Raw genomic sequence first — 17388 nt, 5'->3', positions numbered from 1 at the left:
ACAGACACCACACCACTCTGTGACTGCATTGTTCTTTTCCCAAGGTGGTCTTTTTTATAGTGTGAGAAATACAGTGTTGTTGTTTTCTTTTCTGATTAGAAGTATTTTGGACAAGATTTACACAAGGACTTGTGTGTGTACTGGACTACAGTTGTGCAATGCCAGATGAAAGAAGAGAACCCCTGTACTATATTTTGATGACTTTCCAGACAAACAGGCTTTGATGTCCTCATTCTTGTTAGTGAGCAGAATAAATAGTTTTCTGAAATAGCCTTACTTGGGATTAACAGTGTGTGTAAACCCTGGCTTGTTCAAACTTACTCCCCGTAAGGAAAAATGTCAGTGATAAAAAGATGACTTTTGGCATCAGGGCTACAGATGGAGATACACAAGTGGATCTGTGTACATATAATGGAAATGGTGGCATTTGTGAAAAAGCTGGCCTTCCAGCAGATACTCATTTCTCTCTTTGGGTAGACTTTTAAGGTTTACAGCATAGCAACTTTTAGTTCATTCTCTGATATCCTCTTTAAAAATAAGATTTTAACCAGACACATTTTTATGCTTTCCAAATGTATTTATTTCATTTTCACAGCATTTGTTGTATGAGGTATATTTTTATATCTCTGCTATCCTGCTGGAAGCATTGGATCTACAGACCCACATGTGGAGGTAGATGTTTGTTAATCGTCTTCACGGTTGGGAACATCCTTTGAAACACACAAAGATGCTTGTCAGTGCTAACAATATTATGCTTTTACAGTTTTCTCAACTTTGACCACTGGACTTCTCAAAGAACTTCCAAAATGTCCCCTGAAAGTCCTGTTACTCCTTGTACATACTGAAATAATAATGCCAGCTGAATGCTTCTAGTCAGTCACGCAGGGAGATTTCTCCTTCTCTTCCAGCCAGGAACCTGTGTCTTCCCTCAGGTGTTTAGCTCCATTGGCTCTATCCCAGCTGGCACCAGGCTGTGAGGGACAACCGTACATGCTCACAAGCTGCTGGGCCTGACCCATTTTGTGGTCATGGCTCTTAACCCTCTCCTGCGAATGAGAAGAGACACCTATCTCATGTTTCTGACAGAAACAATACCAATAATTAGGTACTTCCAGTTCAGGCTGAGGTACAAAGGAGCAATTGTTAATTATTTCTGTGTGCTGCAGGAACATGTTACAATGAGGGTTAGCTCACAAACAGTGCAACACTAGACTATCACTACCACACTCTTTTTTAACTAAACAGTTTTTCTTTTTGAGCCAGGGCTTGGCTTGTGATCCTGGCTGCTGTGTCCAAGCCCTGAGGACACCCATAGGCCTCATTTTTGCCGCCCACCCCTGGGGCTCCCCCACAGGCCAGGCCTCCACATCAGCCCTGGGGCTGTCAGCCCCTGCCCCATGGAAGCCACAGCAGGGCCGGGCTCCAGATCCTCCCTGCCCAGTCCTGCCTGGACATGGGCCCCAGCATGGCAGCTGTGATTTGCCCACTGTAAAGGCACGCTGAGGTATCAGGCAACGATACCTCGGCAGTAAGAGGCACCACAAGTCCCCACGGTGCCAGCACAGACAGGCAGGTTGCATCTCATCAGGTTCATGGAGTAACGTGACATTTCAGATGCCAGAGGAAGCTAAGGGATATGTTTTTGTGGAAAGGGGAACATTCATTCCCACCCAAAGTACTAAAACCCATGGGAGGCAAGGGGGAAATCTAATGTAATGGCTGTTTTTTTTGTAGGGACCTTTTTTCCTCTGTGAACTGTTTTCAGATTACACAACTTTGAATGCAAAATCTGGTGTGGTGACAGCTGTCAGGCCAGCTCACACTCCTGCAATGCAGTGTGTGTATCTGAGGCTGCAAGGCTATTTTAAAGCTCCTCTTGACCACAGAAAATGTAAGCAAAACTGAAAGGAGGTCTTCCCCAACCTTCTTTCACAAAACGGTGAACACAGGCAAGCTCCTTCCCATGTGCTGAGCTGGAACGTGGCTTTTTTGGAAGTCTAGAGGCACCAAGCCTGCATAGGAACAGTTTTGCCAATATCCCCATGTTTTCACACCCAATCTGCTCCACCAATCTGCACCAAGTGAGAGAAGGATCGAAAGTCCTGTTGAGTAAAATTTCCAGAAGCAAGCCTGTAGGATAGAAAGAAACAGTGGCAAAAAAAAAAAAAAAAAAAAAAAAAGATCAGCCTGGATCCTGCTCTTGCCTCAGTTTTACTGCAGCGTAGCATCATTTCACTGTAGTGCTGGGGATACATGTGAGGGTAGAATGGGGTATTGGCACTGTCTTTGCCTTTGAGACACCACGCTACACAGAGCGCTGAAATCACATCACACCACCAGTAACAGGAACTTGGACTCTGCCTTTCAAAGGATGAATGTCTGCCAAGGGGCAAACACAGCCAATATTAACCACCCCTTCAAAAATAAGCAGGCAAGTGTTTGCAGAGAGGAAAAGAAGGCTGCAAGTTCTTTGTGGGCTGGGCACAGGCAACAAATGCTGAACACAAGGAGCTCCAGCTGGGAGACAGTAGTGCCAGGATTCCTCCCAGCTCCCAGCTTTGTAATGCTGAGTTGCAGCATAGATCTCTCAGCTTCTCATGGCTCTGCTATTTAGAAGGTCCCACTGGAAAGAAATACGACAGCCTGTGGGGAGAGGTCTGCAATGCCAGATGTGTCAGAAGCATAAGAATTACCTGAGAGGCAAAGGTGGCCACAGCACTGCTCATCTCCAGGCCTTGGTCTCAGGGCTCGCAGCCCAGTATGATCTCCTGAGTCCTCATGTTTCTGCTCCAGCTGCCATTGCCATATCAGAGCACTGAGAGTAGGTCACTCCATGTGCCCTCAAATATTCAAGCCAACAGTCAAAAAAAATATTTATGGGAACTGACTTCTCTTAACTTCCCACTCTTCGTTTTTTATTTCCCACGAGATCTGTCTCTCTTTCCTCTGTGACTGGTTACTCTCTAACACCTGCACCTTCTTTCACATTGTGCTAGATCTCTTCTTCACTGAGCTAGAGCTCTTCTTTGGATACAGCTATGATAGAGTTCACAGTGTCTTGATGTAGAAGTTGCTTAAATTGTTTGATGTGAGTCATTCCGAAGAAGCTCAAAAAGAGACAAGCTGCCAGTTTTTCCCTATATCGCACTGAGTGATGCAGAGGAAGAGGACTACGCTTGGTCTGATGACATCTTCTAACTCCTGTATGGAGCAGGATATACTGTTAACATGTCAACTCTCAGCACAGCAGAATATATCAAAGTAATGTGGAAAAAGCATTTCTAGTATGAATAACACAATTAATGAAATAATACTAGGGATGCTTTCGTTCCACAATGAATGAAAAGTTTGTTTTAAACCGGTAATTTCTACTTCTGGAGTTAAAGCATGGTTACTTTATTTCTCTAAGTACTAACAAGGGATTCATAAGAGATTCTTAAACCTCACATAACTACCTTTTCAAATCCCAGTCAGCAATATGGCTAAATCCCCATACAAACAGCGAGGTCCTCAGGATTGCAATGTATGTGGTATTCAAGCATAACAAAATTTCAGTGTGTCTATGTTCTCCCTCCTTTTCCCTTTCCCTTAATACTTAAGATGGTGTTTTTTTGCAATCTAATATACTTCAGGCTTTTCCTCCTATTATTCCTTTCTTCCTTATTCTCAGCAACATTTATATTCTCTTTAATTTTCCTTCCCTGCTTCCTTTTAGCTCATTTTCCATTATTTCCTACTTTGGCCAACTTGACATCAATCAGCAGTGCTTTCCATCCTTCTTTCTCTGTGATATATAATTTTATCCACAACCAAAAAGCAAATTTATCTGCATCTGTTCTCTCTCTTTCTCCCCAGTTCCTGGGGTGGCAGCTTTCAGGTTTTTCAGGTTAACACCATACAGGCTATGGCACATGCTTTTTTTTTTTTTTTTTTTTTTTTTTTTCAGAGATTTTCTGTTTATTCTCTGGGCTTAAAATTTACTCGACGCAATCTTCTCCTCTTACAGGGATTCAAGGGGACTGAGGGTGCGTGTGTATGTCTATCTGCTGTCTCCTCTTCAGTGAGGGCCTAGCCAATTTTAGAGGCCAGAGCCAGGTCCACAGACGCATGAAAAAGTGATTATGGTGTGGGCAGACATAGCTTTAAGTTAGGTAGCACATGTAATGGTACAGGTGCTGGAGACAGCAAGAAAGACATCAGTGCAGGCTAGCGCCCAGAGTACGTATTAACCCCCAGATCCCTGGGGTAGTCCAGTTTTCAGCCTATCCTGAAAAATGCTGCAGTCTGTCATAAATTGCTGTCAACACCAGAGCAACTTAGGTAAAACCTAGTACCTGTGCCACAATCGAGCCTTCAGTCTCTTCTGTAAACAATGTACCTTGGAAGACTTTGGTGACAGAACGGTCTTTGTGCATTAAACCTGGAATGTGCCCCAGTGCATGCCAGGGGCAGATTTAACAGGATTATGGTAGCTGGCTAACAGTATCTGTAACTACCAGTGCCAGACTTATAAATGGAACAGAAATTTAAACAGGTTCAAGACATTTTTTGCTTCAGTCAGCTGGAACCTGAACTGAGCTACATCCTGTCTGGCTTCATCTGCCTGTTTCTAGTATTAGCATTGACTAAAAATACCAGTATAAGCCCTGCAAAAGTGATCTCAGCAGAGTCTGACTGAGATGTTCTCCTTGCATAAGTGACATAGATTGCAGTCTTTTGTTCTGAATCTCCCCACTCAGTGGGGAGTGCAGATGCTGAGTAGAAAGGAAGGCAATTGCTCTGAATCTAGGGAGAGCCCACGGTACTTGTCACCTGAGAGAGTACAGTCATAGGACAAGGCAGTCTTTCAGTTGATATAATTGATTAATCATCTGAGTTAGGAAAGGTGTGAGCAGGCTCCCTCCTTTGGAGAAATGCTTTGGAGAGTTAGTCAAGAAAAATGCTATATTTGAAAAAGAGTTCCAGTGGGTTATTGGACAAACAGGGGCACACAAAATTCTGTTTGGAGGGTGACCAAAAAAAGCCTCTTAATTGCACATGAAAGCCCAATGATGGGGGCTCTTGATCTAGTCCAGCTTCAGGCCTTGCACTGTCAGCACCTCTCTTTGCTTTCTTGAGCAGAACACAGAAAGAAGGCCAGCTTTACTTTGGAGTACATTTAAGAGACTGCCAGCAAAAGCTAGAAATTATGAGCTTTTCTTGCCAGAAAAAAGGATATTTCTTCATGCATCGCTTTATGCAGCTCTGATCTAGCAGGAGAGTGAATGTTCTATATAAACAAGTAAATAAAGAAAGCCCGTTCTTCATTTTCTCCAGTGCTAAATCTTCATTTTTTAAATAAAAATAAGTTTTGTGCCTCATTCCTAGCACAAGGAATCCTTCAGTTCTCAGAATTGTGTGTCTTTTTATGTCTCCAGTGTTATTTTAAAGCTGAGAAGACAGAATTCATATCATTTGACGTGTTCCTTGTCTTTCAGATCTGAGGTTGTACACCTATATTCAGCAATCATTACTGGAATGAAAACAGTTTGCAGAAGTAGTAGGCAATATTGTCAACTTTATAAAACTGCCTGTGTCTAGGAAAATTCTTCTCCTGAACAGATATTATGACCATGTAACTCCTGAGAACAGCCAGCATAATAGGCGGAAGAGACAACAGTCTGATTTTGGGTTTATTGCAGAATTCTCTCAGTAGCCTTTTTAATATTCTTCTTTACTCTTTTTCTTTCTTGTCACAAGTAAGATCAGTGCTGTTCTGCTTCACATGAGGTATAACAAAGACATTTTCTGGCAAGTGAACACTGTGTCTCAGTGACAAGAGTCCAATTTGGTCTCAGTTTATTTGGATAAACGCTCTAGGGAAATCTTGTAAGTTAACCAGGCAGAAGTGTGCTACAAGAAGTTGGTTTTCATGTCTGCAAAGGGACTTTATCAGCTAAGTTGGTAGGCTAGAGAAGAAACAAACAGCATAAAACTACATGCTTAAGTCTGATCTCTCGTTCTACTGCACTCTTCCACCACCTCCACAAAATCCTGTCTGAACATCACCTGAGGCAGCAAGCACCAAGCTTCACTTTCTGCTCTTTCATAGAGATCGTGGCAGCCAACTCCCCTTCTCACCAGACACTGGCAAGGATAGCAAATAATGCTTGACATGGCTAGATAGTGTTATATCATCTAAGTTGGCCAATCCTCTTAAAATGAAGGGTTTCTCGTAAAATTTCCTGATGCTGCAGAAATGGTGTCACTGTTGAGTTACTCAAAACTTTGTTCCCAATTCTGGGAATGGCAAAGATGCGATGAACATGGGATGTGCTATCAATCTAAAGATCTACTAGTATGTTAGTCCTGAATTTAAAACTGTTAGGTCTTGCCTCACCCCAGAAAGCTTTGGAAACAAGATGCTGGAATGACACTGTTGGGATGAAATCTTGCAACTGATTAACCATACAGGGCAACCTGTAGTTGCAGTTACTTCACACTACCCTAGATTATTACTTAGTTGAGACTGAAGTAACGAGGAGATTTAAACTGGGAGTATGTAGTGACAATGTGCAAAAAAGCTTTGAGGATTTCAGAGTATAGTTCCCCTTGAAGAGTAATGTTTGACCATGCACACTAATGAGCCATAATAAAATAGTAAAATGATAATAACACACAAAACCCCAATTATTTGGATGTGTAGAGGTCCTGCCATCCAACCATGTAATATGGAAATCCCGTTCTGACAGCCTTCGGAGATTAACAGTGAAATATCAACAGGCCTCTTTTTTATCGTTTATTACTTTTTAGATTACGTGGCTGACTGAAAGTCAGGGAGGCGGACGGGGCGAGCGACCAAACGTTAAAAACCGCCGCTACCCCACCGCGGCCGCCCGCTCCTCCGCGCCGCAGGGGGCGCTGTTGCGCAGCCGCCCCCCCCCCGCAGGACAGCCCCGCCCCTCCCCGACACGCGGTCAGGAAGTCGGCGGCCCCTCCGCTGTCCCTTTAAGGAAGCGCCGGTGGCCGCCGATTGGCTGCGGGGCCGAGCGGGGCGGGGCCAGGCGAGCGGGAGAGAAAAGCGGGGCGCGCTCCCGCAGCCGCTACCACCCCCCCCCCCCACGCACACCGCGCCCGGGAGCGCGCTTGGCGGGGGCTGTGCCGGCGGCGGGGCTGCACCTGCGGGCGGGGCGGGGCGGGAGCCGCGAAATGGCGGCGCGGAGGCGGGCGAGCTGGTAGCCCCGGCCGGTAGCCACAGCCCATGTGCGGCCGCGCCTCCGCCCCGGGGCTGCCGCTGCACCTTTCCCCGGCGGCGGCATGGCGCAGGGAGGCGAGGAGGGGTCCGGCAGGAAGGTGGCTCTCATCACCGGCATCACCGGGCAGGTACGGATGGGAGCCGGGGGTGTTTGCCCCCCCCGGTCGGGTGGTCGGAGGCACGCAGCCCCCTGCGGGCAGCACGGGCTCGGGGTGCCCCGTCCTGCAGGTGGGTGTGAGGGGGGTCCCTGTGGATCCTGCGCCCGGAGTTGCTAGGGAATCGTCAGCCCAGGTGCGCGCTGAGCTTCAGCACAAGGCAGCTGCACCTGTTAGAGGCAACGCGAGGGGCTGGAGGTAGTGCTGGTGGAGCCCTTCCACCTGGAGGTGCCAACGTGGTGGTGCAGGGCAGCCTGCCTTGTAGGTTTGTCCTTTGCAGGCATGTTTCCCGCTAGCACCTGTCCCTCTGCATCCCGGGCATCCTTGCAGTCAGCATCTGCTTCCTGCCCAGGGTGCATGATGCAAGCAGCTCCCGAGGCTACTTGTTTTGTATTCCTGCAGGTTCATTGCAGTCCCCGTTTTATTTTTGGTTGCGTTAATCATAGGGATAGCAATGCGCTCAGCAGAAGGTGTGGGAGAAAGGTGGCACGAAAATAAAAGTGTTTGCCTTGCAGCATTTCCTGCTCTGTCAAAAAGGATGCACCAGTGGTGAGTTTTAACCTTGTGAGACCTGCAGGAGTATTCATGTACAGCATCTGCAGCTCTCACTACCATCAGGCAGCTTGGATGTTTGGTTGGACTGTTTGTCCACGCAGAGCTCGACACTGCTGCATCTTTGCTGCCAAGTGGGTGCTAAATGAAAGTTGCCCTGGACTTCCTTAATCAACCTTACTTCGCAATGTAGATGTTGCCCACTGCCTGGAAAAACTGCTCTGCGTGCACACTATTTCTTAGAACATGCTGAGTGACATTTGCTTGTAGGATGTATCTTTTGTGATGGTTAGAACCTGTTAAGTAGGTAACATGGGACAGCAAACATAGTTACTTGTCTTAGAATCAGTGGATCAGCTTTCTTTCCCTTATGGTTTGCATTTAACCAATGACACCTTCATACGTGGAAGAATTTCTTCCCCTTCAATGGTGACTTGTCCTGGAATGCTTGCAGATCCGTCTGTGAGGTACTGGTGTGAATTGTTTGGACTGTGGAAAAGTGTATGTGAAAACAAGCATGTTAATCCTGTACTCTGTAATGATGTTAGTCAATGCTTCTGTCTTTTGTAACGGAAGAGCCACGTGACCTTTGAGGGAATAAATCAAGCGACAGTACGGTGTCATAGCAATTTTTGTCTCTTATCAAAAAGAACCTGGACTGTGCTTTGAATTTCATTAGCTGTTTTTGTTTTAGCTTGTTATATCTATTCTCGTGTGTTCTTAAAACATGTCTCGGTGTCACCTTTTCCGATAGGTGAGTGACTGTCTGCCAAGAGCGGGTTAAGAAATCCTACCAAATGGCTGTCTGACAAGGAGATACAACTGAGTCTGAGAAGGAGGAAAAAAAGCTAATCTGTATATACTAACATCTTTACTTGGTGATTATTTTTAGCAAGAGCACAGACAGAGCTTTCCAAAGGACTACTTAGATGAATAGTCTTCTGGTTCATTGACAGAAGTGTTTCTTTTATCTAAAAAGTTAGAGGACTCTAGCCATAGAGGTATTATTTTTTTTTTTTTAGTGCAGTGTTCTGTGTGCTACCTTTCCTTATTTTCAGTGCAGCTCTTCCATCTTAGTTTAACCTTTGTCAGGCGTATTTTTTCAGTGTTGAAACATGCAGGGATTCAGAGCTGGGAAAGGCCTAGAATACCTAAAAGTAAGCCAAAGAGGTTGGGTGCCTTAGTGATGAGACAGTGCCAACTCTTGGCCTAGGATGAAAGCTTTATGCTGGGAGCAACCTCTTTCTGGGTCCTGTAGTTTTCCATTATTTTGAGATCTACTACTAGGAATAATGGTCTGTCATCTGTTCTTAGTTGAAGTTTAAAGGATAGTTGCTGTAGTATTTGTTCCTTGCCCTTTTTATTACCTGTCATTATTTTCACTTAATGACTTCTTTGTTGGAGAGGCCTTACCCGGAAATGGGAGACCTGGATTCTGTTTCTTCCTTATCTGAGAATGGGCAAAGTTTGTGTGTCCTACCTTCCAGGAGAACGTTTTTAAGCTTAATTATCGTGCATAGAATGCACAAACATGTTAAAGTGGAAACGAGCTCAGGCTTTGTCTTTTCTAGACAGTCCTTTTAATTACTGGGCTAAACAGAGTTGGTCTCTCTTTGCATTCTTGCTTGGAATTGGAACTCTTTCAGAGTGGAGAAATAAAGGCCTGGATCCCTTCAGGCTGAGGAAAGCACAGAACAGCATTGGATAGTAAACTAATCTTATTCAAACTGAGGCCCTTCTCCTGCAGGATTTTTTTCTTTTGAGAAGTGAGTTGGCACAGTTGCGTTATGTAAGGAGCCCGGCTTTTGTTTGCGTGTGGCCAGTGTACTCCGAGACTGCTTGCTGATCTAAGGCCCCATAGAGCCTGGTTCCTGGAACGAGGGTTGGTGGGAGATAAATACTGAGCCAAGTGGACCGTGACAGTTCTAGGCAAATGTAGAGTTGTGCTTTTGTGTTAAGAAGTTGAATGAAGTGCTGCTTGAACTGCAGTGGCACCTCCTGACTCAAGATGATGCCACAGCAGGCATGCTTGATCATAAACATTGAGATCAAACACCTCATTACGTTTCTGAGAACTTCCAAGTAGTCGTGAACATCTCAATTATCCTTCTCTTCCGCTGACGAAAGAGGGGAGTTTCATCCTGTTATGATGAAGGAATTGAGCCCAGGTAGGACTGTATTTTCGTGATACAGGAATTGTCCTATGGTGCAGCTTTTAACTGAAGTATGCCATGAAGAGATGGTATAGCTGCATCTTATGAGTTACCAACTTCTAATGGGACTCACAAGGCTGTGGAGGATGACAGAATAGGATGGACTATCCGCACATCTTCCTCTGTATAGTGAATGGAAGCTTATGGCATGTGCCTGCTTACCTGCACCAGTCGGTTAAAAATGGTTCATGCAGCTTGCTTTCTTCATCTTGTATCTAAAGGAAGTACAGGCTCTGCAGGGTTCAATGTGTAACTGATAGGAAAGAGGCTGTGACCTTGGGCCAGATAACAAAATGAGGTTGCAACAACTTCCTCTGTATAGTGAATGGAAGTTTGTCATGTGCCCGCTTACCTGCACCAGTTGGTTAAAAACGGTTCATGTGGATTACTTCCTTCATCTTGTATCTAAAAGAAGTACTGGCTCTGCAGGGTTCAATTCCTAACTGATAGGAAGGAGGTTGTGACCTTTGGCCAAATAGTAAAATGAGGTTGCAACATGGATGGTAAAGCCATAAGTGAAAATCAATTCCATAGTTGCATGGTCAGGAGTTAAAAGACATTCTGGTGCCAAGAGCTGGACCATAGTCTCTGTGAAATTATAGTATATAAATGAATCTCTACAAATCCTGTGTTTACCAGTGGGGTTGGGGTGAAATTGGTGTCATTCTACCACTTGCATTACTGATAAGAGACACTAGCATGTAACCAGTGGTGTTACATACTCCTGTTGCAGCACTGAGATTTCCCTTATCTGCCTTCTCACACCACAGCAGTGGGGCAAACTGCACTTTGCTGTTTTGCTAAAGTGACCTCTGGTCTGAGTAACTGCTGTATTTGGATGGATAAAATGCTTCTGAAGTTTCACGTAGATACTGGCCTGCTGGTAGGTTACTTCTGAGAGTAATGTGTAGCACTCTTTTTTCATTGAAGGAAAAAATTATTTTTGTTGAAACACATGCCTCTTGTGTGTATTAAAATATTTTTTAACAAATTGTGATTTTTTTAGATGGATTTTTCCACAATGCAAAATGTGGAAAAATACTGGACTTCTCAAACTTTGGTACTTTGAAGAGCTATTATATGAAAATAATTTTCTTTTGAGTCAAATACCAGCCTAACTAACATTTACTACTGAATATCCAGATCTTTACCTCCTGTCTTGTCTCCTGTTTGGGGAAGCTGCTGAAGCAGTGCTTTTTGACAGCTTTGTTTTCTAGGCTCTATGACTAAATATCTGTTAAAGTTGCATTTAAATAATTCTGGGAAGTCTGATTCCACTGCAATCAGTCTGATTGTCTTTCTGTACACGGATGCTTGTAAGAATATTTAGATGTTTGATTTATTGGAGAAATACCAAAAAATATTCTGGCTGAGTCCAGCAACTAGGTTATATTGATGTTTCTTTTTTCCCCTTCTGTTGCTGGATTGTGAGCTGTGAATAACATTTATCTTGTATCTGGTGCTGTCCTGCTCTGCTTTACCTGGAGAGATGGTAAGATAAGAGTTTGTAGACCAATAGGATGATCATTTAACTTGTAAAGCTAGGCTATGAATGAAGCAATACACTAGAACTCATGTCAATACGAGGCCAGAGGCTTTTTTCAAATTGTATACAGTGAAATAGTTGTTTCTGCTTTGTAAATAAGAGCGCTTTTAGCAGCCCTGCTAGCACCAGCTTTTGTGCAGTTGCCTGCATTTCTGTCAAATTCACCTGCTTTGGTGAAACTCAGGGTTTGGTTGAGCCTTCTTGAAGATGCTGCCATAAGCGTAAATATAATTGAAAAGCAAGTGTGTGCATAAGTGCCATAACATTTTCTTTAATTGCTTGATGTAGGGAGAAAATAGGTCCTGCCTATGATTCAACTTTGTGCACTACAAGGACAAGTTGCACACCAAACCCATATGCACTGCAGACTCCATACAGGTGTTACGGTTCATAGTTGGAGAAAGGTGAACTGTATTGACAGGGACAAGAATCACAGAGCATGCAGAATTTACTGTTGTGAATTGAAGGAAGTTTTAAAATCTGGCTCTTAAGAATGAAACAAACAAGACAGACTGCGAGGTAAACTACTGGTGCTAAGAAAATGACTCAATTTGTTTTTTATCTGTGTGTGTGTATATATATATATATATATAAAATGAAGCAGCAAATGCCTCGTACAGAGGGTGACTATAAAACTTTGATATGCTATGGGTAAAGCAACTTTTTCTCAGTTTTTTTTTAAACAGTTAAGAAACACTTGAAGAAGCTGTTCTTTTAAAAGTATTGTGATCAAGTGGTGAGGTAGGACTCCTTGTCATTAGGAAGTTTGTGTGTACCTGGAAAGCAAATGCAGAGAACCATTACAGCATGCTGTACCAGGGAGGACACCTTTTGTCAGGTGAAGGTTAGGGTCTGAAGGATTGCTTTTCTCCATAGAAATAGCAGGCTAGATTTCGCTGAAACTGCATAGGCTACATGTAAAGGTATGGGTAAGCAGTGCTGCCTCTGTTAAAACAGGCACTGTCTTGGTTGAAACTGGGTGCTCTTGATTTCAGTGTCAGTCTTTGAATAGCCAGGAGTTGTCTTGAGTGAGGCTTTCAGAGGTGTTGAACATCCGTGTCTTAAAGAAGGAGGCACACTAATTCGGGCTCAAATTGAAATAGAAGAAACATAAATTGAACTTGAGACAGATGCCTGTGTGTGTGCTTATATTTTAAATAGTGAGGGTGGTCAAGCCTTGAAATAGATGGCCTAGAGAGGATGTAGCGTGTCTATCCATGGAAATATCCAAAATGAAATTGGATATGGCCCTGAGCAACCTGCTCTAGTTCATCCTGGCTTGCTCATGGATCTAGGACTATGATCTAGAGGTCTGTCCCTTCTGATGCCAACTTAAGTGATTCTGTAAAACCACCATAGTATCAGAAGCTGAACACCCACAATCTGACAAGAAGGTGTTACAAGTGCCTAGTGAAGTTTTGCAGCACATGAATGTCTGTGGGGTGAAACCCAAGCTTACTTAAATTAAAATGAAATACCTGGAATTATATAAAGTGTTGCCATTATGTTTCACCCAAAACTCTAGAAGAAATGGTCTTGGAAAATGTCAAACAGTGAAACAGGAGGCTAGAATACTATCTGAAAGCACGGGCCCTATTTTAGAAAATATGCCAGAATTTCTTTCTCTCAGCCCTTCCTTTGAAGGGAGGAGGACTACCAGTTGCTGTAATTCACCTAATGCATTGACTTGTTATCCAAGGCAATTACAATTAAACAGTCTTCTGCTTTACTACCTTTCAGCTGTTTCATGCTCCACAACTCTATGCAGACTGGCAGGGCTTTTATCTTCTCCAAGAGCTGAGAGTCCAGCAGGTGCTGTCTGTGCCTGCTCAGAGGAGCCCAGCTGTATACCATTACCTGCAACAATGTGTAATGCAGTTGGTGGGGGGGGTGTTTGAGACAGGTGAGCTACAACACTTTCATGATAAAGCATAGCTGATAGAGGGTTAGTTCATACACCTGTTTTGAGGTGTTAACTTTTTTTCTTTTCATCTTTGTGCAGCTTTGCTCAGTGTTTATGGCTGCTATAAAGTCTATTCTCTGGCTGGCTACTGGAGATGAAAGTCCTGGTGAAGCAGCACCGATCACAGGTGTTGACTCAAGGACCAGTGGAGGCAATCCAATTCCTTGTGTTTGAACAGCATGTGCACAGGACATGGACTGTAAAGCATTGTCAACAGCAAGTGAATTATAAGTTACTGCATACAGTAATATGTACCTGATAGAAAAGTAGATAAATTTTCTGGAATGTATTCAGTATTTTACAGTGTTAAAGTATACTCTAACTGTGCGAAGATATGAAAAAGATAGAGGCATAGTACCCCATCTGTGTTTGGGAAGCTGACTTGTGCTAAGCAGTGTTTCTCATGAAGGTTTATGATGTGGATAGCCATGGGGAGCTATTGCCACTGCTGCCCAGACTGACGAGGAGAGCAGTGTATCCCATTACCAGCAGCATATGGATTTCTTAGTTTCTTTATTTCATTTTTTTAAATAAAGACTGGTGACCATTAATGTAAACAGTTCCTGTATTTCTGTATTTTCTAAAATTTTAGGGTTCAAGCATCTTTCTCTATATACCTACAGCCAATACAAAGTGAAGAGATAATTCCCTTCTTCCTGTGATATAATGCTCTCCCGCTAAGCTTTGGTCTTGTTTCTCCTCTGATTGCCTCTTTCACATTATTTTAGCTGTTGAGCTTTCTGCAGAAGGGAGTCTATTTCCTAGAAAACAGGTAGCTATGCAGGAGGACAAGGGAAATGGAGTACTGCCTGCTGTGGTGGACTGTGTGAAGAACAGAAAGGTTACCGATCTGATTCCTGTGATCCAAGAAAGCTTCGCAAAAGGTTTTTCAGTGCAGTTATGACACTGGTATTCATCCTAGCGTTAATTCTGTTTTCCCCATCTTATTTCTCTGAAGAGTGCTGTGACTGAGTCTGAGTTTCTTTACGCTTACCTGTGCTTTTATTTATTCTTTGTTATAATGCTCCGTCGGTGAGACATGAAGTACTTTCTCTCTTGACAATTTCTCACACCTTTATCCCAGCTTCTTTAGGCGTTTGAGTCTGGACATGAATCCTGATTAAGTTATCTGTTCTTACAAACTTGTCAGCTCGGCTTCCCTTTCTATGCTGTTGCATTATAACTCAGGCTTGTTGTAGAAAGCATCATTCCCTTAAACCAGAAGGTGAACAATGATGAATGTTGACATAATGGTAGGTGTCTAATTTTTTCTCACAAATGCATATTATCTTGCTCTAAATCTCTTCTTGCTACTTTGGTCGCTTTTTAGCCAAATGAGCAAAATAAAAGCTTTTTCTTAATGTTTCTCACCTCCTCTCGTATGAATGCACCAATTTTTATTTTTTTCAGTACCTCAGTTAAGGAATTCCTTTGGGTTCTTATTGTGTATGAGCCCATTCTGTCTAAAATACTCAACAAAGGAAAGTTATAGGATGGTGAGAAAGAAGAGTGGAATTCTCCCGTCTGCCTTCTAACTGTTATTAGAAAGTTCTTACTGTGCTTTTTTTTGTTTCTAGTGTGTGTAGTTTTCACAATCTAAATCCATACTGAAGCTTTTGTAAAGCCTGACAAACAACTTGATGTAAGCTGTATAGTCTCTTGTCACCTATGCCTTTTATGTGTTCTTAAGCAATTAAACTTCTTCACATGCAATATAAATGTTGTAACAACTCTTGTTTGTTCACAAATGCACACAAGTAGGATACCTAAGTCAGGCTTTCTTCAAGAGTTTTTGTCCATTATTTTAAGACAGCGAAAAAAACAGAATGGGAAACAGTTTTGCTTTGCAAATCAAATGTCATCTGACAGGAAGCAAATTGTCTAAGGATGTGTCTGACTTATCTAGTTGGAATCTGTTCAGTGACAGGTTTCGCTGAATAGCATTTCTCACTACCAGGAGACAACTCTATTGCATTGAGTAATGGTACAGCTTGCATCAGACAGTCAAATCAATCGGATAAAAGTTGATGGTATCGCAACAGCTTAGTACTGATGATCAGTAAAATACAGTGATCCAACAGGTATGTCAGCTACAAAAATTACTTGCCTTGGGTGTGGGATGCTGCAGATCTTTGTTTTTTGGAAAGTTTCCTAGAAGATAAACTAGTTGGTACTATGATTACTATAATTGAACACATTTGAAATAATAGGAAGAAAATATGCTTGCTCTGGAAAAAGCCGAGTCTTGAATGTGGTAAGATAGTCACCTTTCTATGAAAGCTTTCTGGTTTTAGCTGTCATCTGACCCACTTATTGCTGCTTGAGAATTCCTCTCTAAGGGGAATTCCTACAGTCTGTCATAAAATCTAATGTGGGTTTGCAGGGGGAATTGTCTTTTTGAAACTCTATTCAGGTGCTTTTGCTGTAATGACAAGATACTGTGTCTCTGCTTTGTATCTGACACGTACATAGCTATTAAAGACGTGCCTCTTGGCTTTTTCATCCTTCATGTTAGAGGAAATAACCTTTTGTATGTGATATACATAATGCTCGATCTGTAAACTTCCACCTTTCAGGATGGTGCATCTCTCAGCCGCATGCTTTTGCACTGCCAGGTCTACTGTCTGTTCTTCTGTTCTTATGTATTTGAAAGTATTTTGAGGTGGTATTTCACCAAACTGTATGGGAAGTCTTAAAAACATAGCCAAAACAAACACAAAAACAACACACAAAAAAAAGCCCCAAATCAAAAAAAAAAAAACCAAAACCTAGCAACTTGAAAATAGATTATTACTCAGACTTAATGTATGGACCTATGCCAGAAGTAGTTTGAACATATTTCCCACTCATGAAACAGTAAATGAGCCTTTCCTAAGGTGTATAGAACAATATGTATGTGTAGAAGAGAAGAGAGCCCCAAATCAGGCAGGGAATGCTTCTGACTGTTCCTATGTATGCACACTGTTAATGACTTTTTTGTTTCTAGTCTGATACATTGCAATCCCTTCTGACTGCTCCTGTAGTCCCTCTCTGTAAGTGGCTGGTGCTATTCTGGAACTGGGACACACCATCTGGCTGTTTAGGCTGCTACTTGTCAAATTGCAGGCATCCTATGGTAGGAAGTGGGTGTGCCTCTTTCTAAACACTTCATGCATGCGGGATCTCCTCAGATGCATTAGCAATGTCAGGCTTCATCAGTGATGCTGGTGGTGACCTATAACATCATTTTAGTTGCCATTTCTTTTTTAGATGGATGAACAGCTACTCTTTCTTTTGCTGGTGTACTTGCTACCTTTGTCATAGATACAGCTCTCTAAAAGCATAAACATTGATGTGGAGAAGGCTGTTTTTTCAGATGCTGAAATTTCTGGCAAAGCCTTCTGGATTTCGTACGACTAAATAATTGTGGTTTTCATGTCAGTGTAATTTTTCCCATGATTATAAGGTAGTAGTCTGTCAAAATATTCATGCCAAAACTTAGCATGCTGTTTGCTTCTGAAACTAGAATATCATTACAACTCTATAAGATGCGCAGTATAAAAGGGACACAGAAGACTTCAGGTTTGCGTACAGAAATCTGTATTCTTTCATCTCATAGATGGTATGCCCATACCAGTAGCTTTGTGAGATGTTTCATGGGAATGGTTAAGAAGACACAGCCAAGGAGCCTCTTTACTGAAGCTGAACTGGCTGTTCCTGATCAAGTGTTGTTCTGCAGAGCCCCA

The 17388-nt window shown here is 42.9% G+C and overlaps 1 protein-coding gene across 2 annotated transcripts in view; it reads left to right on the top strand.

Moving 5' to 3' along the window:
• The first annotated feature begins 7086 nt into the window (after positions 1-7086).
• Positions 7087-17388, top strand: part of GMDS (GDP-mannose 4,6-dehydratase) — a 409651-nt gene continuing 399349 nt past the window's right edge. The window contains exon 1 of one of the 2 annotated variants that reach the window (XM_083824038.1): positions 7087-7362. In XM_083824038.1, the coding sequence (XP_083680164.1) occupies positions 7241-7362 (122 nt within the window). In that variant the 5' untranslated portion in view covers positions 7087-7240. The remainder of the gene's footprint in view (positions 7363-17388) is intronic. The other variant, XM_083824037.1, reaches the window with a different exon arrangement.

Source organism: Anser anser, assembly GCF_964211835.1.
Source record: "Anser anser genome assembly, chromosome: 2".
In the NCBI taxonomy this organism is placed as follows: domain Eukaryota; kingdom Metazoa; phylum Chordata; class Aves; order Anseriformes; family Anatidae; genus Anser; species Anser anser.
The sequence above is the reverse complement of the archived record's forward strand: the minus strand, read 5'-3'. Positions and strand labels throughout refer to the sequence as shown.